Raw genomic sequence first — 21,191 nt, 5'->3', positions numbered from 1 at the left:
GCCAGGGGATTGGCGCGCGCCGCCGCGCCGGTCCCCGAGAAAGCCGATTGGAGGGCGAGCACGATCCCCGCCCGCCTCGCGCAGCGATTGGCTGCCCCACATGCCAATCAGCCCGGCAGCACCGCCCTCCCCCACGGCGAGCGCGGGCGCGGCGCGGGAGGGCCGGCGGAGGTGAGCGGGGGCGGCGGGGCTCGACCGGGGCTCGACCGGTCCTCGACCGGTCCGGCTGGGCCTCGGTTCTCGGCTTCCCCCGGGCCGCCCCGCCCGGAGCCGCTCTCCGAGCCTAACTCCAGCCCGCAGGGCTGCTGGCAGCCGCGGGGCGGCCGCGGCCGGGCGCTGCGCTGACGGAAATTGAGTAAATTCTCGAGTGTCTTCTGTGTTTACTCCTGCTTTAGAGTTGTAGTGTCAAACAGCAGGAGTAGGCTGAGAGGGATCATAATTTTTTAAATCTTATCAAGAGTTTGCAGTCCTGGTTTCAAAACGAGCTCCTGTAAGGGGTTGGAGCCGTAGGAAACCTGGTAAATAAAGGCTTGTTCAGAACTAGGCAGAAGCGCTGCTCGTTTTTCTGCATGTATTCTTTATTTAAAAACGTTACTAACTTCTGTAGTGGCCGCCAATAAAAGTTTTCTTTTAATTATTTTTTCATTTCAACAGTTAAGTTCAAATTTTCTGTTAATTGCCACGTGGCACTTCTTCACACACTGAAGTATTTTCGTCTGAGTCAAATATAATATTTCAAGCATAACAGCATGTACTGTTTTAATTGCTTACCCAATGCTTTGTTGAAGACTGACACTTGACAGCAACAGGACCTGACATTCCTCATTATCCATGGGGAAAATGCACACTTCCAGGCATACCTTTGTGCCTTTGTTAATAATCTTAATACCTTGACCTTGGGAAAATAAATAAATCTGAATATTGAAATACTGCTCAATATGTGCAGCTAAAGTAGCTCATCTTAAAACAAGGATTCTCGTGGTAAACTCCACTCTCCAATTCCATTCCAGGTTTCATTCCAGAGAAGCCGTGTTGTCATTTCCGTATGAATGTTCCAAGTTTATTTCATTTTGCATTCTTACTGAGAGAGGTGCGAACACCATCATGGACACGGTGGATTTTGAGGAAGCAGCAGCTCTCTCTGCCCAGCGTTCCCTTGCTTCAGGCAGCAAGAAAGAACTCTTTGAATCTCCTTGAACTAACTGAGGCAGAATTAGAAGAACAGTTTGTAAGAGGTGATGGTCCAGGAGGTCAAGCCACAAATAAGACAAACAACTGTGTTGTCCTGAAGCATATTCCATCTGGGATTGTAGTGAAGGTAATTGTGTTTTCTTTTATTGAGTCACAAATTGCATCATGACTTCCAAGTCTCCTTTCAGAGTAAAGCATAATCACAATGCAGATGGCATGGAGGAAAAGTTTATATATATATATAGTAAAGAATCTCAGCAAGAAGCAGTTTTGGCTGTCAGCAGATAAATAAACTTGGGGTCAGAGCTGCTTTTCCTGGCTCTGCCACCCAGTTACTGTTTTGTAGTTTTCAGTTAAATTAATCTTCCTTGTAGCTGCCGTTTGGTGGCAGCTGTCACATTCCTGTCCCTCATGTGAGTTAGAATCTCTTCCTTAGCAAGTTGATCACACTCATCTGCAGATCCTTTTTAAGCATTTATCTTACCTACTTCTTGTGGATGAATACCTTGAAATTAATCTTTGCTTCCTGTCACAAGGGGAAGACACAGTTAAGTTAAACTCAAGCAGCTTTCCAAGGTAATATGGGAAGCATTAAAGATTAATGCAAAACCCAGCCTGATGAGTTACAGTAGCAAATAATTATTAAAATACATCATCTGGATATAAAAGTTGCAGCTGTTATTGGTGGGAGGATGCTCTTGGCTTGGAGAGGAGGGGATTTTCTTTACTGTAATGGTAGGAATATATAGAAAGGGAAAGCAGAAGGATAAGCAGGTTAAAGTTTCAGTAAAAATGTCCTTTGTATTTCTTCAGTGTCATCAGACAAGATCGGTGGAGAAGAACCGAAAGATTGCCAGAGAAATCCTGCGGGAAAAAGTTGACCTTTTCTACAAAGGTGAAGACAGTGATGTTTTTAAAGAGAAGAAAGCATCAGAGAAGCAAAAGCAGGAGAAAAAAAGAAGAGCAAAGGAAAACCTAGAAAGGAAAAAGCTTTTTAAAGAGATGCAACAATTGGATAAGGAATAAACATGTGAAATACTGACTTGCCCTAGTAGGGTAAGAAAATTGTTTGTCATTAGACCTAAACAGAGTTTTCCAACTAACAAATGTTGTAGGCCTTCATAAGCACAGCTGAAACCGCGGGTGGTGACCTGCTGTTCCTGTAAAGCTGAGGAGATAAAAGCACTCATGTATTCCTGCTTCTTGCCATCATCTCATTAATCACATTTAGCAATCAGTTTTTCTGCCAGGTTCAGAAGATAAAGCAATCTTAAAATGTTTAATTTAAGATCTTAAATGTTAAAGAGGAACTATAAGCTTTCCACCGTTGTTAACAGAGACCCAAAAAATCAATAATTTCCTTCTGTCCAGAAGACACTTTGGGCTGCTTCGTAGGAGCTCCAGCACATGAGAACAGCACTAAAAGGTTCTCACTTCCCATCCTTCCTTACTCATGCAATGCCTTCAGTGACGTAAATCCTTTATAGAGGTTTGGATACTGGTTGTGATGGTGTGAACTGAGCTGCTGATGGAAGAGACACCAGTCACTGGTTCAGATCTGTCAGCTGAACAATTGCTCTGTGCTACTCAGCTCTGAATAAAGTTTAACCAGCAGCTTTCCAGATCTTACCTGGAGTGGTGCTGAGCACTGGAACACGGGGAGGGCCCTCCAGCAAGTGAGGGGTGGTCACTCATGGCCCTCCAGTTCTGAGGTAGAATTGAGTCATTGCAGATAAAGAATGACCTGTGTTGGAAGCTGCCTCCCAAGACAACAGAGTCCAATTCATCCAAGCTGTGAATTAATTAATTAGAGTTGTTTATCTTGTTTATGCTGTGCTGCACTTAGGCTTGGCCGTGTTGGTACCTCCACTCATTTTGACAGTTTCCCATTTAATAAAAACAAATGCAGCTGCGTTTCCTTTGTCACCATTACTCTGAAGCCACTCCTGAAGTACATTTTTCCTGGTTTTATCCTGTTAACAACTCCAACTGCTTAACCAGAACTTCTCTTTCATTTTTGGACAGCACCCTCACCAGCTGCCACCACCAGGTTTTGGCCTTCAACAAAGACCCAAAACCAGAGTATGGATTTTGAAGGCAACAGAGACTTCTAGAACTTCACCTCCTTCTCCCAGAGACCAACTGCACCCTGTGCCATGGGTGGAATGTTCCAGCAATCTGCAGGCCCCTTCCCTTGTCCTTTCCTGAACTCCTGCATGAAGGTTGAATTTTTATCTGTTGCCAGTTCTTGCTCCTGGAGTATGAATCTGATTAAAGTGACTGTACATAGTTTTAATACAAACTGTTAATGAAAATAAGCTTTATTACGTCAAGTAATAAATACATACAAAGATGCAAATAATAGTTTTAGTAATTTATCCAGAATGTTCCTTTTTCTTTTTTTTTTTTTTTTGCAAACTTTAAACTGAAATCTCCAGCCTTAATGTAGAAATCAGCTTTCCAGGACCTTGTTATTATTTAATAGGCTTCCCTGTTTTCCATATAGCTCATGCACTTTAAGTGGACTTCAAAGCACTAACAGTCATGCAAATGTTTATGCAAAATGAACAAAAAAAGGAAAAATAAGAGAAGGGAAAGGTTATTTCTAAGCAGGGTCTATGCTGTATGACATTGTGACTTAGCAGACTACTAGGTACAGCATGCTATTCTGCATTTATTAAAAAAAAATCCTTAGAGCTTATGTCAAACTTTGAAAGATTGACATTTTGGGGATAAGTGAACATAGTCAAAGGAAAAAAACAGAATGAGGCTGTGGCTGGATAAGAAGAGAACTGAAATACAGCCTGGGAGAGAAAGAGCATTCCTCTGCATGCACTTCGGTTTCCATGTTTTAGAAACATTTTAGGGAGTTTTAACGTCTTTAGAAAATGCAAACCCTCAGTAAGTTGAAAAATCCGTGGTTTTTTTCATTCTTAACTGTACATTTTTGCAAGGGCGAAACAAGAATGGTTAAACATTCAAAATAAAGGAATTTGAATGTTTCGAGAGTCAAAAAGAATAAGTGTTACTTTTTCTTCATGAAGAGATGGAAAATCTTGCAGCTGAATCAGTGGGCTAGGATCTTGCGTTTCGTTCCGTCTCGGCCAGGCATTCCCGAACTAATCCTCTAGCATGGATAATGCCTGCAAAAGAATTGGATGTGTTTTAAATCATCCCATTCAGGCCACACTTGCAGTGACAGTCCACAGAAAGGTTTATGTATTTCTGTCCCCAGTTGCCAAGGCTACCACAGAAGGCCTCGGCTAAGGGGGACAGCCCTCACTTCCCAAATATCAGCTGCCATTAAACAAGCCTGCCTTCCCAAACTTGCATTACAAATTGAAAAGGGACTAAACCAGGAATCAGAACACAGTAAGATTTCTAAGTCTGCAGTGGCAGGTAGATCTTAATGTGCAGTGTGGGCCTACTTAATATCAAAAATTTAAGGGGAAAAAAAAAAATCTTACCTACCAGTGAGTTATTTTGCTAAAGTGGAGTGAAACAAATTACGAAGTTATCTGGGGAGTCATTTTAGTAAGCTCTTAATGCCTTGGGATAGTTCTCCTCTGGGAGGATGCATCAAAATTCAAGCCATCGTAATACTGTTTAAAGACAAGTTGTGTCTCATGTAAAAATAAGAGGGGTTTTTATATGGTGTGTGCAGAAAGTTACCTCCTAACGCTGGCTCAGTTCCCAGTGTAAATCATCACCACTTTACATGCTGCCGTGTCTACTCTCATCTGATAGACATAATGTGGAATTTTCCACTACAAGTCCTGTTGCCTTGAGTTCCAGCAATCTGGACCTTGGTTCTTAATCCTGGAACTAAATGTAGATTCATGCTCACAGAGCTGCTGAAAGAACAGAGCTTGAGATAGATGTTAAAATGAGAGATGGACAGATTTTTCTACAACAAAGGAGGTTTATATTTTGCTGACTAGGCAAGATAGAGGGTGATTTCTCTGCTCAATCACGCTCCTTAACAAGGTGGAGAAAGGGCAGTAAGGCAATAGATGGGGGTTAATCTCTAGAGATAATGGCTTCTGTTTCTAGAAGGCTGCTAGCCCAGATCACAGCAGCAGCCTACTGACCTGGGAGGACTTGATGAGTGCAAGGCTTTGCAGAGGGTTAAACTGCCACGGACAAGGAAAGCTGCAGCTGTGGGATGCAGAAACACAAACTCAAAGCCGTGTGTTAGACCTGGATCTGGTGGCAGGATGCCCAGTTTATGCAGCAGAACTACTCTGAATAATGTAGAACACTGGGAATTTGGCCAATTTTAGAGGTCAGTATCTGTGCTTAGGAGCTGGGGACAGGGACTTTATTCAGGGATAACCTCCATGGCCATGGAGGCGGCAGTCACATGGTTACCCTCAATCACTTCTGCTCTCACACTTGCACATGCTCCTTCAGCCATCAGACTCCCAAAATGGAAAGAGAGGTACCTTTGTGACCAAAAGATGGCAGCAAAAAGTATTTATTTAGGATTTTGTGCAACACTGGCAAGTCACAGTGGCAGCGTTGTTTCTTAAACCTAAGATGCTGCAAGAAGCAGCAAAGCAACTTTTTCCTCACGGAACGAAACCATCCAACTCAGAGAATGTCTGCATCTCTCTCAGTCTCTCTCGAGCTGTCCCCATTAGCCTGTTGCCATTCATGATCTATTAATACTGACTCAGGCAATGCAATAAAGAGAGACTCCAGCAACATTGATTTTAGCTGGGCCAGATTCCACTTACCACTCATCAGCAGACTTTATTGCATCCTTTCCCAGAACAGCTACTAGTCATTTTATTGCATGTCATGGCAGATATATTACTCTTCCATAATGGTTGAGCCTTAAATAAAGCTTTGTAGTCTCGGGTAAATGTAAGGGGGATTTGCAAGGTGGTGAAGTTCGTCTGTTACAATAACATTCCCATTCCAGGTTGAAGGCATGAGCCAATCTCAGCAGAAGGACCACAGGAAGGGAGGAAAAAGTAACCATGTCATGCTGGAGGACAGGACTGCCAGTACAACTGTTGTCTGTGGCCTTCCAGGGTCATTTCAGGAGCTGGAGCAGTGGAATGTCCCACTGCTCCTTCAGAAATATCCCTGCACGTCCGCTGCAGAGGACAATGTCAGGCTGATGTCAGCAGTGGGGCATGTGGGGGTTTCCTTTACACTTCAAGGAAAGGGCATTTATTACCCCTTTTAGCTGACAAAGCAAAGCTGGAGAGACTCATCAGCCAGCCCTAAAAGCTGCTCTGTCCCTTACTAGTGGACCTTTAATGGCATGCACTTGACAGCAGGTAACGGAGCCTAGGCAGCCCCACTCTCCACAGAGAGAGAACGTTCATGTTTGACATCTCAGTCTGAACAGCCTTCCCTAACACCTCTTTGGGGGTTTTTTGTAGCTCTTTTCTCCACCATCCTCGGTGTGAACTACCACAATGTTGTATTTCTTTAGGCAAAATCTACTTCAGTAAAGATTCCTGGGCCAAGTAGATGGGAGATGTGTATGAGAAGAAGCAAACAATGCTTGGATTTTGGAGAGGGGGGAGAAAAGGGAATTGAAACGCCAAGTAAATCACCAGGAGCCTGAAAGAATGTATCCCTAGATGTTCTACAGTAAGGTCTGGATTATTAACTGAAACTCCCTGTGTGCACATGAGACACATTTTGTCACTGTTTATCTGTCAAATACAGCATGGACAGAGCATCAAAAGGCTTCAGTTGCTGGTTAATACTCCCACTTTCAAGAGGAGATCAAGCTGTCTCCTTTCAAAGGAAACAGTTGTCATGAAGCTATATACAAGTAGTCAGTGCACAAAGTGTATGAGACACAATTATTTTTTAAAATAAGTTTAAATGTTACCTCTTTTTAGCCTCTCCATCGCACTTTTACTCCCAGCATATGTAGGTCTAATCTCTTTTCCTAATTCTTCTATGATAGCTAGAAGTTCTGCATATTTGCTCTGTGGTACTTGACTGCTGCTGGTACCCTGCAGTTGAAAGTAGCATAATGTCAATCAAATACTGTAAAATCAAAACAATTACAAGAAACACCAAGTGGAAGTTTATGGAAGACCAGAAATAGCCCTGTAAATCTCTTTTTAAAAGAACAGAATTTCAAGATTATTATATAAACATGATTTTCTCTATTGAAATTGCTGCTGCAGTTGGACATGATGCTACGTGCCCTTCAAAAATTGGGATCAACTGGGAGGATGACACTCAAGCCTTGGCCTTAAGGTGAAGCAGAAGTTAAAACACTCCTGCAAACCCAGCAAACTGGGAACTGCTTATTTAACCCTGTTTCTGGTTTTTCAGTGTTACAGTGTATATTTTATGAAGAAGTTAGCCAGGCAGAGAGAGTGAGAAGATAAAACAAAACTGTATAGAAATACTGGGTTTTAACAAATAACTTTAAAATATGTAAGTGCCCTTACAGAACATAATTCAAGACGTGTTTCTCTGCGACTCAGACTGGATGGGACAGATAATTAGGAACCAACCTCACTCAGCACTCGGCTTAGCCTAATTTGATCCCCAGACATGTGCGAGGAAGCATTCTGCCATTTGGGTTTGATTTCAGACCTTGGTGGGAGGGAGGAACACCTCAGATTACAGGCCACAATCCCTGCTACTATGCAAATGTAGGGTCAGTGATCTGATTAAAGGAAAATAAGCAGAGCTGTACCTGCATCCCCTGTGTATAGCCTAGAGATGGGGGGCCGTAGTCGTTTATGAGCTGTCTGTATTGCGCCGATGTTGCCATACTTGTGGAGGGAGAGTGAACACTCCCAGCTGCAGAGAGAAAAGAGAAAAAAAACCCCTGCTATTATCTAAAGATTAATTAGTCTGTTACATTGGGACACATTTTAATCACTTGTTCCTAAAGCTGTGACCTCTCACCTTTGTCTAAGATCACTAATGACATTTCCGAGCGTCACTGCTAGGAAGAGAATGGCTGAATTAATGCTTCTCTCATGTTTGATGAACACTTGGAAACAGCACAGCCTGGAGCATTATCAGTGCAAATTGTTTGCCTAAAAGTGAAGCAGAGTGTAGCATGACAGGTTGTTCTGCCTAGACAAACTCTAAGTATTAAGGAGCCCTATTTTTGCATATATACATTCCACACAGATGAGTCTAATGTGCTGTGCTATTTTTATTTTTTCAGTGCAAGTTATCTGAAAGTAATTTTGCAACTCAAAGTGTCATCACATGGTCAAAGCAAGTTACCCTCAGTACTATTTTCAGCCAATGCCAGAACTATTCCTAGGGAACAGTCAGTTGAGGTACATCAGATCTGCTGCTCATTGTGCAACATCGGAGGCGAGGAGTGCTACCATTATTCCTCTTTGTGTGATATCAAACATTTTTAGCCAGTCAAATTGTGCTGTATAAGTAGATCAAAGGGAAAATAACATAACTTTGTGTTATGGTTACTTTTTCCAAAGTTATAAAAGATTATATTCACATCTGATAAGTTTTGAGTCAGTTATGAGCTCCAGAAACAGACTCTAATGTCATCACTGACAAACTGCTCCAGAAATGAACAATCAAAACACTTTCTCCCCCTTGTCCCACAATGCTAATAATTTGGGTTTGAGAAAAAATTGTTAGACTTTTTTGTAAGGGGCTTAATTATGCTGCCCACTTCACAACTGTACTAAAAAGCCTGCTGGTTATGCACTTGGGAGCAAGGGAGCATCACAGCACAGAACTTCTTCACTCTTGCAGCTCAAGTGCCCTTGCATCCATGGATGCTGCTGTCTTTGCCTGTAGGCACAGACACAGACTGCCTGCTGTCTGGAAATATCTCCCCCCTTACAAACTCCTTTGCTGAAAATTCCCAACTGTCTTTCATATGAGGAACAGATCTCATTTACCAGCCTTCATTTAAATCTAAATTAAACTGATGCTAAAAGTCACTGGGGCTCAGAACTATGTAAATCTCTAGCTTTGTTTTAAAGTTGCAAATGATTTCATTCCTATTTTCCCCTCTCTAAAAAAAGAAAGGGCCAGCAGTTACTCTGTAACAAGCTCTGCTGAACATAGTGGAAAAGACTCTTGTCCTCAGCCAGGAAGTCTCTTTCCACTTCAGAGTTATCACAGGATATCACTGAGGTGTCTTCTTCATTACAAGAAGAGAGCATGTTCTTAATTTTTACTAGTTAACCACATGTGAAATCCCAAAAAGCCAAATTGGGCTGGCCACTAGGTCACCTTAAAGAAAGCAAGGTTTCTCTTTGTCTTTAACAAAGCTGCTAAATTTTATGTCATTACAGCCCGTAGTTTCATCACTGAGGTTTCACACGGAGCTAATTTTGCTTAAGCATAGTAAAACCCCCCCAAACCAACACCCTCATAGAGTAGGGCACTGTAGGAACACCACAGTTGTCAGCTACTCTCTCAATTAGTTCTTCACACTATCAGCTCAAAATACACACACAAGTGTAAGATTTCTGTATGTGAAACTCAGTATTTCAAGTCCAGATGACTGAATTTCAACAATTACTAAACATGACACAACAGCAAACCACATCGTTTTTCCAAGGACTTCAAAATGCTTCAAAAACATTAATGAGCCCCTTGTGCTGCAAGGTAAGAAGGTTTAATTACCTCAATTAAGCAGAGAAAGGCTTAAGCGATTTTTCCTCATGTACAATAAAACAAAAGACCCATCCTGCAAAGACTTGTCTCTGAACTGTTGTTGCAAGCAGTCACATACAAGACCTGGGAGCTCCAAACTGGATGTGAATAAGGCAAGGACTCCAATGACCAGGCTCAAGAATCCTGATCTACCCACCAAGAAAAACTGAGCTGCAGCCCATACAAAACGATGAGCAACTTATTGATCCCTTATGGGTTGATGATAACATATTGGTTAAGCATATCAGGAAATGGTGGGCACTGGAACAAGCTCCCCAGGGAAGTGGTCACAGTGCTAAGCCTGAGTTCAAGAAGCATTTGGATAATGCTCTCAGGCACATGGCGTGAGTCTCAGGCTGTCCTGTGCAGGGCCAGTTGTTTGACTCAATGATTCTGATGGGTCCCTTCCAACTCAGCATATTCTATGATATCACAGCACAGATAATTTAGTGATTGTTTCACATTCTGTTAATTTAAGCAATGACACGCACTTGGTCTGCAGGAAATAACACAGCAGGCTATGTCTAGATAAAAGAGAAAAACTCTCCTAGAAACGTGAGGTGCCAGGACAAAGCAGTGAGTGGATCTGGGACCCAGAAAAGTTTCACAGACATAGAAACTGGCTGGTGTCAGCACGGGAGTTTGACCCCAGCAGTGACCCTCGGTCAAGAGCGAGGGACAAAAGCAAGCGGGGACTTTGAGGAGGCGGCGGTGAGGCAGGAGCGGGGCTGGCTGGGGCGGGATGCGCGGAGCAGCCGGGGCGGTGCAGAGCTGCGCTGCAGACACTAGAGGCCATCGCTGAGTGCGCCGGGCCCTGCCAAGTGACAGAGCGTGGTAACCATGGTGAGTTTACCCGTTTCTTTGCAGTCTGCATCAAAAATGTAATAAGACATAATGCCATGCGCCGACCACTTTATCAGCAGCAGCAGCAGGCCCAGAGAACAAAGAAAAGGATTTGGCTTGGCCGCGGTACCAGCCTCCATACATCCGTGTCAGAAGTTGTGCCAGTCAAACTCAGCTGGAGGGGGGGAAAAAATGAAAAATCCTTGATTTCACCTCAATTTAAAACGATGCGATCATGAAAATGAAATTAATTGGGGGGGTATTAGTATCTCACAGGGCAACAAACCTTGAGCTTTTTGACCTATCACTTTGTATGTTAATCTCAAGGAGAAGCCCTGGGTCTTGGATGACTGTTACTCAATTAACCCAAAATTCATCTGCGTGTCTGAACAGCCTGTGTATCTCGGATTAAAAAAAAAAAAAAATCACCAGATATTGCTATTATAGCTAGAAAGATAAATTAGGCCAGGAAGTCTCATAGTCAATACCCAGTCAAAAATCGGTGTGATGATTAGGTATTCACTAGAGAGAAAAAAGGAGGGGGGATCTAAATTGAGGCTTGCTCTCTCTAACGTTGACAATGGAGACAGTTAAGAACTGACAGAATCGAAAAGGGAGTGTGCTTGGTACTGAATTTCAGTGACACCCTGTATCACATCCCAAATTGTCTTAGTGCTTGCTGTTGTTTAAAACCTAAATTAATACACACACTTTCCTCCCTTCACTTTCCCAATTAAATGTACACAAAACCTTGCAGGTCCCCACTTATTCTAGTGCCAACAATGTCTTTTATTTCTGTATTCAAGCAGAAGACTACCAGAAGCATTTTTCTCCACAAAAATATAGTGTTTTTCTTATTAATTAATATTCATCTTTATTAATTATGGGAGGGTACAGCAAACAGAAATTAGATTTTGGTATCAAAATCTCTTCCTTCCAGCCATCTCTCTGAGCCCAAATTAACACCCTGAGAGACAAAGGATCTCAAATCAATCTTTGTTTGCCTAAACTCCCACTGACCAGGAATCTTCTCATTAATTTCTGATAGGTTTGTAGGGATCCCTTCAGCTCCAAGCCTGAGCAATGATGACCAATTTGCTGCTTCAAGTTTTAATTCTTAATTCTATTACTGCTGCTTGCTGGAAAAATAACAGGGAAGGCAGCTTGCTGAGCACCCTGAAGGGAGGAGCAGGAGCAGGAACACTTGGGTACACTCACCTGATCCATTCTGGCAGATGCCAAGGCATTTACAGAACTCAGCTACCCCCCTGTTCTACAGGCAGCAAAGGAAAACCAGGAACAGTCACACAACTCACTAAGTTACTTGTGTAGGACTGACTTAGGCCAAGGGCCAACCCCACTGGATATGTGTTTCTCTACTGCCCTGTGCTTTGTAAGGTCCTATAAAACCACAAAGGCAAACTCCTGCCATTTTACAGACTCTTTCTACGCGTGAACACAAGAGCATGTAAGAAGAGGTACCTGTAGCCTGGACTTTATCCAGGGTGCATGGTGCAGTCTGTGGAATCTCAACACTTCTCCCTCTGTTTCACAGACCCTTCAAGCTGAGGCTGCTTGAAACATCGAGGCTGTGGCCATTTCAGTGGCCTGTGGTCACCACCTCCCCAGAGTGCTGGAGGTTACTGCCTCTGCCACACGCTGTGGGACCTTCTCATGGGCTTCAGGTGATGGCAGTTGGAGTCCTGACCATATGGGGTACCAAACAACGAGGCTGGAATATTTTAACTGAGAGGATATAAATTCTTCTGTCCTAAACTAGACAACTTTGCAAGAAAACACATGAGAAATCCTCCTGGAGCTGCTTTGCCAATGCACACTGTGAGGCATCCTCGAGCACCAAGGGAGAGGTAACAGCTTCACCCAGCACAGCTATTTCTGCAGCTGAACACAGCTGTAGTGTTTTGGCTGACTACAAGAATATTTTATTCCTTAGCCCTCTACACACTTTGGTTTGAGTTCAGCAAGAGCTCCTTGCCATCCATGGGACACTGTGGAAAGGTGCAACAGGACACCACATGCATGTCTACACAAGTAGATCCACTGAACAGCCAAGCCACACTCTGAATTCTAACAGCAGTTGCCAACCCAGAGCTCAAACAGACAGCCCCCATTCTCCCCAACCTTCCCATAAATTTTTAAATTTAAAATAATGGACCCTGTTCTCATTTGCACAAACTAGTCCTTAGAGCACTGGCTGTGAAAATTGTATTTTCGCCCACTATTTCTCCCTTGAACAGCCCTTGTGGAAGAAACAGACCTTTCTTTGAATAAAACTATTTCCTTTTAAAAAAACGCAGTGCACAGACACATAAATATGTTCTCAAGAACTAGGACATTCTTTATCATAACAGCCAGAGGCCTTGCTCTTTTGATCTGTCACACTCTGGGCCTTTCCTCTAGTACTCTCGTGCTATTTAATCTTTCCATGTGGATAACGGTCATGGTTTATGTCTCCTCTTCCTACCCTCCTGTCTCTTTTTTTATCAGAAAAACAAAAGCCAGTCCCTTGACTCCCCACCATTCTTCTTTCCTTGCTTAAGCTATTCCTACACTAGCAAGTTATTTGGCACCACAAGGAACAGATCAAAAGATGAAAGCATTTGGTACATGTACACCACATGTAGTTGGCCTGAGGGGGTATGACTTAAGGTTAGATTTTAGTCTGGTCCCCCAGACTAGGGGGGTATGGTTCAAAGCTGTGCCATCTTTGGTTTGGATCTTTGTGTTCCCATTGAAAGGGATGGAGCATCAGTGTTGCACAACTGGAGCAGAGCTTCTGGACCATTTTTATCCAAAAGGAATCCAGTTAGCATGAACCCAAACCACTGTGTAGCTGGGTGGGGACCATGCACAGATTTGCTGACTGTGAAAACCACATCTTTGCTCTCAAGCAAAACACTCAGGTAGACAAAGCCAAAAATGCCAGTTTTCTAAACGCCCAAACAAGTCCACTTGAAAATTGCTAATTCTGAAACATGTTTGGAGAGCTTCTTTTTACATCATACTTAACTTCACATGGACTTCAAGAGGTCAGGGATCCAGCAAATTTCAGTCTGAATTGGAGAGGGGAGCGTATCTCCTAGAAAATATCCCCTCTGCTAAGGCACAAACACTTTGCTCTCTGTTCTGCCTACAAAGAGTATTCTTTCCAGTACTCCCACTCCAAAAACAACCTCTCAATATGGTCAACAATATCAAACAGAAGCTGTCTCTGTAAAGGGCGACAAGCAAGCCATGTGCTCAAGCAAGTCTGCACTGCAGTGCTGAGAACATAAGGGCCAGCCTCGTGTGCTGGTATCGTTTCTCAGGACTGAATGGAACTGGTCTCTCCAGTTGCGAGCTACAGCCCCAGCCACGGAAATTATTTTCATTTCACCTCCCAGGGAGAATTTGCACTTTTCACAAGAAACTTGTGGTTGCTGTGAGGTGTGGCAGGTGCACCTTTGGTCCTACAGCAGCTACAGCAGCACTCGTACAGGTCACCACCTGTTCACGTGGAGCCAAGACACAGCTCCTTCCCTTGTCACTGTCAGCTGGAATTGCTGTTTCCAGACCCTACAGATGACAGTTTTAAAGCTTTGTTACACAAACAGGATTTTGTCTCAAAAGCTGACATTTCTGCAAGAATGAGAATAAAAGTAAAGGAAAATCCCAAGCTGTTTCTGCTAGCTTCTGTATCTTGAAACACATTTTCTCTGACCTGTGCTTACTCTAAACAAAATAGGAATGCTGGTGAATATCCACTGAACCAGAAAACACATGGAAACATGGTGAAAAACAAACTACAGACCTGTTCACAGCTGGTGTAAGTGTCTAGTTCAACTTAAGTCAGTGGAGATGCTCTACTTCACCTCAGCTCAGCAGCTGCTCCCTTACAGAGAAATAGTCAAACAATATGAAACACAAGACAGATGAGGAGGAAACAGTACTTCCCAGGAATCGGTAGGATAAGCAAAGAAGACAAACAAATCAAAACACGGTTGTTAGAAGAGGTAACAGAGGTTCCCCTGGGACACTGCAGGGTCAGGTGAGGCTGGGAAGGTAGAGCCACTACAGGTCCCTAACAGAGCACCTTTTTACAGCCCAGGCACAGAAGGTGCTTGTGCAGGAGATTAAATGGGGCTCACCAAGCACAGGCAGCTTGGAATTGAAAGCCTGGGGTACTACATGCAGGAACCCAATTCCCTGAGCACAGGCCCTCCAGGAAGGTGACTTCAGACAAAATTGAGACAAAACACTGCAAGCCTGGTTGCAGCCACCCTGGGCCAAGTGTCAGCACTGACCTGGGCAATGGGGAACAGAAACAGGCACTGAATTCTGCAGTGACAACACATTCTCCTTCCCTCAGCCTGGTGTAAGGCAGAGGAGTCAGCACCCAGATGCTTCCAGCATCCTGAGTCACTTGTGGAGCAGCTGCATTTTCCTCACCCGCAGTCATCCCCAGATCTGCCGACAACCCACAGAGGTTTCCTCCCCGTATTTCCTCCCCCACACACAGCTCCTCTCCCTCTGGACTTCAGTCCAGGACTGGATTCCCAAAACATGCTCCCATGCAAGAACAGAGCCCAGGTACCCACCAACCACAACTGCTTCATCTCACTGATGTGCAGTTTAAGTATAATTTTGCAGAGTGGCTACTCTCAGCCTCAACTTGAAAGGAGTTTGCTCTGCAGCAAGGACGCGGCTCCAAGAGCTGAGTCGACACTGCCTTCCCAAATACTCCTGCACCAGAAGCCCTGCACTGCAGGGAAGCAGCATTACCTCCCAGAGGAAAATCCCTGTGAGATCCACAGCTGCCCAGAGCCCTCCGTCGGCCGAGACCAAAATATTCAGCATTCATACAGAGAGGCTTCTGCAGGGCTGATTTCAGGCCAAAAGGGACAGATTTCCTGTTTTCCTCTCCTCTGCAGGACGGTGGGGGGGGGGTCCTTCACCCCAGGTTTGGAAGCAAACCTAGGATTTATCCTCCTGGCTGGGGGGCATTTAATTTAGGCACAATAGAGAAGCAATCTCCTCCAAATCAGAATTAAGCTCCAGAAAGGAGGGGGCCATTTGCAGTCATATCACTCTGAATGCGATATGTGCAACTGCAAGGACTGCTTTGTCTAAGTCCCTTGGCCTTAGGCCACGGTGCTGGCAATACCACTAGCTAGAGGAAGAGCTGGTGCGTGAGGATAATGGCAGAAGACAGGGAGGGAAGAGAGAGCCCATTTTGGATTCAGAGGAGGACGTTCTTTCATTGAAAAGATTCTGGGGGTGTTGAGGATGATCCGAACTCAGAAGAGAGGACAACTTAGACAAGAATAGTTCCAGCATGACAGCAAACTGCTGCTAACTTGCCGATACAAGGGGAAAAGGAGGGTGGGAGAGAAGGGGAAGATAAAACTGCATGAAAGAATCCAAAGCCCTGATCGCAGCCGGAGCATTGGAAAGCACAGACACGGCACCGAGAGGGCTGGAGACAGAAACTTCACTGCTCGGCTCGCATTGTGCGTGGCATGTCTGAGCCGGGATTTTGCAGTCCCTGCTCGCAGAGCAGCCAGACTCGGATCCCCCCCACTGCATGACCTAATCCCCACCCCTCACCCACCATCGCAAAATACCACCTTTGTTTTCCCTGCAATTTTACGGCTGTTCCGGAGAGCAAGGCACAGGTTCTCGTGGGAGCCGACAGGGGAACGGTTTCCCTTGCTGGGCTTTGTTTTGTTTCTTTTTTTTTTTCCCTCTGGTGACACTTCTGCTTTTTGTCAAAAATCCTCGGCACATCCCCTGCTCGCTGACCCCTCCGCAGAGCAGCACTCGGGCCCACCGTGCTCCCCACACACGACCCCGGCACCCCGAGCCTTTGCACCCTCGCAGCCCCACCGAGCTCAGCTCCGCGCAGGATCGAGGTGGCACAGCCACCTCGGCTCATCCACCAGCTGGTGACGATCCCTTGCAGTAAAATATGATTGTTGCTCTCCTGGTAGCTAGAATAGAGATGCATCCCGGAGATCCCTTTCGCTCCTCAGCCTACCAGGATTACAACCACTAACGGTGCTGTAAAAATCACCCAGGCACATCTCCCTCCCTCCTTAACCCAACTCCAAAACTTTTTCTCAGGGAAAAAGAAAAAAAAATCAGCCTGATTTGTGGCTGTGTGATGCCAGTCCTTAAGGCTGGGCTGCGGGGATGGGAGACAGGAATGCGATTTCTTTAAGTCAGAACCAACTTCTCCATTTTGGTGCTGTTTAATCGGAGCCGACGCGCACAGATTAGCGAGATCCCCTCCAAATATCCCACAGCGAAGCAATTGCTGCTGCGGCTTTGTTCAGGCTGCACCGACTCACACACGGAGACCCGATGTACAGCAGCACCGCAGCACCGGCAAAAACCCGCCCGCTGATGCCTTCGGAAATCGGGAAGAGAAAAACGGGGGAACGTAGTTTCAAAAAAAAAAAAGGCAAAAAGTTAATGCTGTCAAGGAAACTTTTTAAAGAGGAAAGTTAGAAGGACTCCTGTACAAACCCAAGGATGAACAGTGATTTTTAAACAGGAGTTTTTTCAGGAATAGTGCAATCCCTGTGTGCCCCCCCCATCCCCAAAAAATCTCCAGCGAGCGGAGAGGGCTCCTCCGCCCGGGATGCGGAGGAGACTCCGAGAAGGGAGCGCTGACCGAGGGTCGCCCCGAGGCGCTGGCGGTGCCTCCGCCGGCGGAGGTCCGGGGTCCGGGGCTCCCCTTCGGCCCGCGGAGCGCGGCCCGGGGCGGCCCCGCCGCCGGAGGAGGCGTGAGGCGAGGCGAGGCACGGGGCGAGCGGCCGCACTTGCGGCGTCCCGCCAGCAGCGGTCCTCGCTGAGGCGCCGCCGGAATATTCCTGATCCAGATCAATCAGCCGCCCCGGGGAGCCGAGCATGGAGGAAACCCGGCGGCCGGAGCCCCGGAGCGGCGGCGGCGGCGGCGCGGGGCCGGGCGGGCGCGGTGCCGGCGCGGGGGCGGCGCGGAGCGGGGCTGGCGGCGCCGGCCGGCGGGCGGGCGGGCGCGGGTAATGGCGGCGCGGAGCCGCTGCCCCGCCATACCGGACTGGGCACAAACTCGAGTCCGGGGCTTCCCCCAGGTGCCGGTGCGGCACCCGCCGCTCGCCTCCCAAACTTGCCACCCAGTTGCCGCCGCGGACTTACCCGGGTTGAGGGGAGTCCCGGGGATGTGGGCGTTCAAGTTGGGCTTGTAAGACATTCCCAGAGACATGGCCAGCGGGAGGAGGAGAAGCGTCCTGAAATTCAGCGAAGCGTCTCCGTGTCTCCCAGACACTTTGGGTTGTTTACAGCAGTAGCAGCACCGGCAAATATGGCCGTCAGTTATATTGACACCCACAATGCAATATATCATCCATACATCATGAGGAGACGCGGATCCAAAAACTTTGGGGGAGAGCCGGCAGCCACCCGCCGCGGCCGCCCGGCGCCCCGCGCACCGCGGCGCGGAGGGCGGGGGCGCGGCGGGCGGGGGCGCGGCGGGGGTGCGCGGCCATCCCCTCACAGACAATGGAGCTCCCCTCAGGGACCGCCGGCAGGGAGCGGGGCGGGCGGGCGGCGGCGGCGGCGGCGCGGAGCCTGGCGGCGGCGCAGGGGGGGCTGTTTTAATTAACTTCGGAAAGTTTTGGCACAAGTTGCGGTTTTGGCCGGGCTGTGCCCGCGGCGGGCGGCGGCCCCTGTCAGCTGCGGGCGTCCCTCAGGGCGGCCCGCGCGCCGCCGCCTTCCCGCCTCCCCCTCACCTCAGACCGGGCGTTCACCCCGCGTTGATTCTCCGTCTCCCCCCGCGAATCTCGATGGAAAATACCTGTTGATAATTTTAAAATGAAAGGGTTTTTCTTTTCTCACCCCCCCTAGATGCCGCCAAGAAAAAAACTTGCCCTTTTTTTATTTCCTTTTTTTTTTTTTCCCAAACCACTAGTTCTCTCTGCCTGAAGGTGGAAGGTTAATGTGGACTGCAGCTTCTGAGGGACTAAAAAAAATATGAATCTCGTTGACAATTGACACATTTTCTGCTTGTAGGCAGCAGTAAAACTTCCCCACCAAAAAAAAAAAAATCAGGTTAAATGATGAAGCTTTCCAGCATGCATCTGCCATCAGAACTCATCCCTTTCACTGCAAGATATTCAGGTTTGCTCCTTCTGTCAATTAATATCGAATACACTCTAAAATTGTTAAATTACTCCAGATTTATCCCAACAAAACTGCCTGGGACCTGGACAATCTCTCCTTAGGTGTGCAGCTCAGCCTGAGACGCACCAGATCAGACCCCCACGTCTGTTTTACCAGCAGCCACTCTGAGATCTGGTAGTTTTATTGTATGTGCTACTTCATGTCCATCCATGGCTTTATACTGCTCTTAATGCCATTGACAGCAAACACAGAGAGCCTGATCCTGTTCCTTGGAAGTCAAGGGCACATTGCTTTTAAGTGACACTGATTCAGGACCAGAGTGGACGGCCCTGCAGAGGGAAGCAGGTGACACCTCCATCGCAGAGACACGGAAACAGTCACGGAGCAATCAGGTGATTTCCTCCGCATAAAGGAGAATTGAGGGAGAATGGGAAAAGTGGAGCAGCCTTTGAGCCCCTGGCTCATGCCCTAGTGACTGCATGCTGCATGAAAGAAACATCTGAAAGTTCTGACTGGCACCAGATGAAACACCATTGTATTTTATCTCCAGACCAAGTGCTTGGCTCCAGCGATCCTGGTGAATTCCAGAGTGGCAGAGATTGTCCTTACAATTGATCCACGCTCTGGGTTGTTAGAGAGGGGTCCCGAGAGCCCCAGGCACAGAATTACATGTGACAGTAGTTTCACGCTGGTGCTTGTGACTACAGCTGTGTAATTCTTAGAGTCCTGAAAGACTGCCCTGGTAAGCCCTCCTTGTGTGAATGAGAACTCTGCAAACCTAAAGCTTCACTTCCAGGTTTGTAAATAACAGCCTTTCTGTTGAATCCTGGAAGGCCAGCAAAGTCCTGCACACCGCTCTGGGATTTTCCATCGTGTGGTTGTTTACAGTCACACCAAGTGAGTGCGAAATGGGAGCGTTCCGAGCTTGCCATGTTTTTCACGGCTTTACACCAACTCTACAAACTGTGCTCAGAGCAACACTGTGAAGAACAAGATCCCCTGTGTTTTGCTTGGGTTTTATAATGACAGCTTCAAAATATACAATATTCCAAGCAGGAGGCGAGGGATATGGAAACAGTCCTGTAAAGATTGTCCTTTCTTCAGCACAAGGCACTGCGAGCTTTGGAGCAAACTGTGAGGGCCAGGCTTGATGAGATGGTCAGGCTTGTAGGGCGGCATTGTTTGTCCTGTAAGCAGGAAGCCAGCAGTACCAGATCTGGCTATTTGATGTTTGCTCTGCAATTCTCTGGGCACAGGTAGCCGTGGTGGCATGAGACCCTTGTAAAGGACAAACTTACTGCTTGGCCTCAGACTGTATTTAAGCTTCAGCTGACTTTACTCTTGTTTTTTTGGCACTCACTGCAGGGTAGGAAGTACCTGCAAGCTCTTCCCATTTGCCATGTGCTCTGAGGGTTCAATTCAGTTGTTCTGAACCAGGTGTGGCCACAAGAACAAAACCACCATCGTGCTCGGGCCCTGGGCTGACTGTTCAGCGGGGTGACCACAGATTCAAGCTCCCTTGGAGGGGCTGCCTGTGGTTTCAACTTGTTTGATGTCCCAAGCTGGGCTGCACCGCTGGAGTTGTGCTCTGCACATGCAAACTGTGCCTCGAGTGTGACAGCTCCAGCTCCCAGGCTGTGTGCAGCAAGCTGCAGATCGCTGCTCTGCAGGCTGATGGCTCGGTCATGTTCACTGACAGCAAAAGCAGCTCTTCATCACCAAGTGGCCAAGTCATAGAGCAGGAAATGCAGCAGAGCCATTTTATCACACAGGTGACATTTTCAAGCCTTCTCCGCACTAAGAGGTAACTTAAAAATAAATGTGTGAGCTGCTGTTTTCCAGTAAGGGAGGATGGGCAGGAAGACGTGTCTGTCTCTTCAGACACTACAAGAAGCATGATGATGTATTTTCCAGGTACAGCTGCCTCTTCTCAGTTGTGTAATATTTCCAGCATTCACCCTGTCCCCCTCCCCTTTCTTCTCTTGGTATTTTCTCTGTTCCCTCTCCTGGTTTGACTTCCTCACCTCTGCTCCTCCCAAACCACTGGGAATACTGAGCAGCCAGTGTTTCCACAGAGTTTGCCTCCAGCCCCTGCTTAACCAGCGTTCTGACTGATCTGAAGGAGGTTTTTCCTTCCCAAAGCTCTGCGGGGTCAGTGCCATGGCCCTCGGGGGAGGGTGTAAGGAATACACATGCAAAGTGGGATGTTGGAAGGTGCTGGCAGCTCTTCCACAGAGCCAGGGGCCTTGGGCCATGCTGTAAAACAAACTTGTTTGTCCCCTTTTATCTGGAAACAAAACGAAATAGTCATCACCACAGAGCTGTGGTGTAACACTCATGGGGACCTGCAAATG

At 46.6% G+C, this 21,191-nt stretch overlaps 2 protein-coding genes across 6 annotated transcripts; one reads left to right on the top strand and one right to left on the bottom strand.

Annotated features, from left to right (window-relative positions):
- Window positions 1-31: 31 nt before the first annotated feature.
- MTRFR (mitochondrial translation release factor in rescue) lies at window positions 32-3,871 on the top strand. Of its 4 annotated transcripts, none has more exons than XR_005603168.1 (4): window positions 32-171; window positions 1,011-1,318; window positions 2,005-2,617; window positions 3,217-3,871. XR_005603168.1 is itself a non-coding variant. In XM_039560917.1 (4 exons), the coding sequence occupies exons 2-3, from the start codon at window positions 1,046-1,048 to the stop codon at window positions 2,215-2,217; spliced, it is 486 nt and encodes a 161-aa protein (XP_039416851.1). In that variant the 5' UTR covers window positions 32-171; window positions 1,011-1,045; the 3' UTR covers window positions 2,218-2,247; window positions 3,217-3,871. The 4 variants fall into 4 exon arrangements, 3 of the variants coding, with proteins under 3 accessions (XP_039416851.1, XP_039416850.1, XP_019140858.1); XM_039560917.1 differs by having other exon boundaries at window positions 2,005-2,247; XM_039560916.1 differs by having other exon boundaries at window positions 2,005-3,871.
- On the bottom strand, window positions 3,495-18,195 carry CDK2AP1 (cyclin dependent kinase 2 associated protein 1). Of its 2 annotated transcripts, none has more exons than XM_039560915.1 (4): window positions 17,854-18,195; window positions 7,874-7,980; window positions 7,049-7,175; window positions 3,495-4,334 (listed from the first exon to the last, which is right to left on the bottom strand). In XM_039560915.1, exons 1-4 carry the CDS (start codon window positions 18,059-18,061, stop codon window positions 4,267-4,269), a joined length of 510 nt encoding a protein of 169 aa, XP_039416849.1. In that variant the 5' UTR covers window positions 18,062-18,195; the 3' UTR covers window positions 3,495-4,266. The 2 variants fall into 2 exon arrangements, with proteins under 2 accessions (XP_039416849.1, XP_010396693.1); XM_010398391.3 differs by lacking the exon at window positions 17,854-18,195 and adding an exon at window positions 15,457-15,553.
- Between the last annotated feature and the right edge of the window lie 2,996 nt (window positions 18,196-21,191).

The sequence above is a fragment of the Corvus cornix genome, chromosome 15 (assembly GCF_000738735.6).
Source record: "Corvus cornix cornix isolate S_Up_H32 chromosome 15, ASM73873v5, whole genome shotgun sequence".
NCBI lineage: Eukaryota > Metazoa > Chordata > Aves > Passeriformes > Corvidae > Corvus > Corvus cornix.
This window is presented reverse-complemented; position numbering and strand designations above follow the sequence as displayed.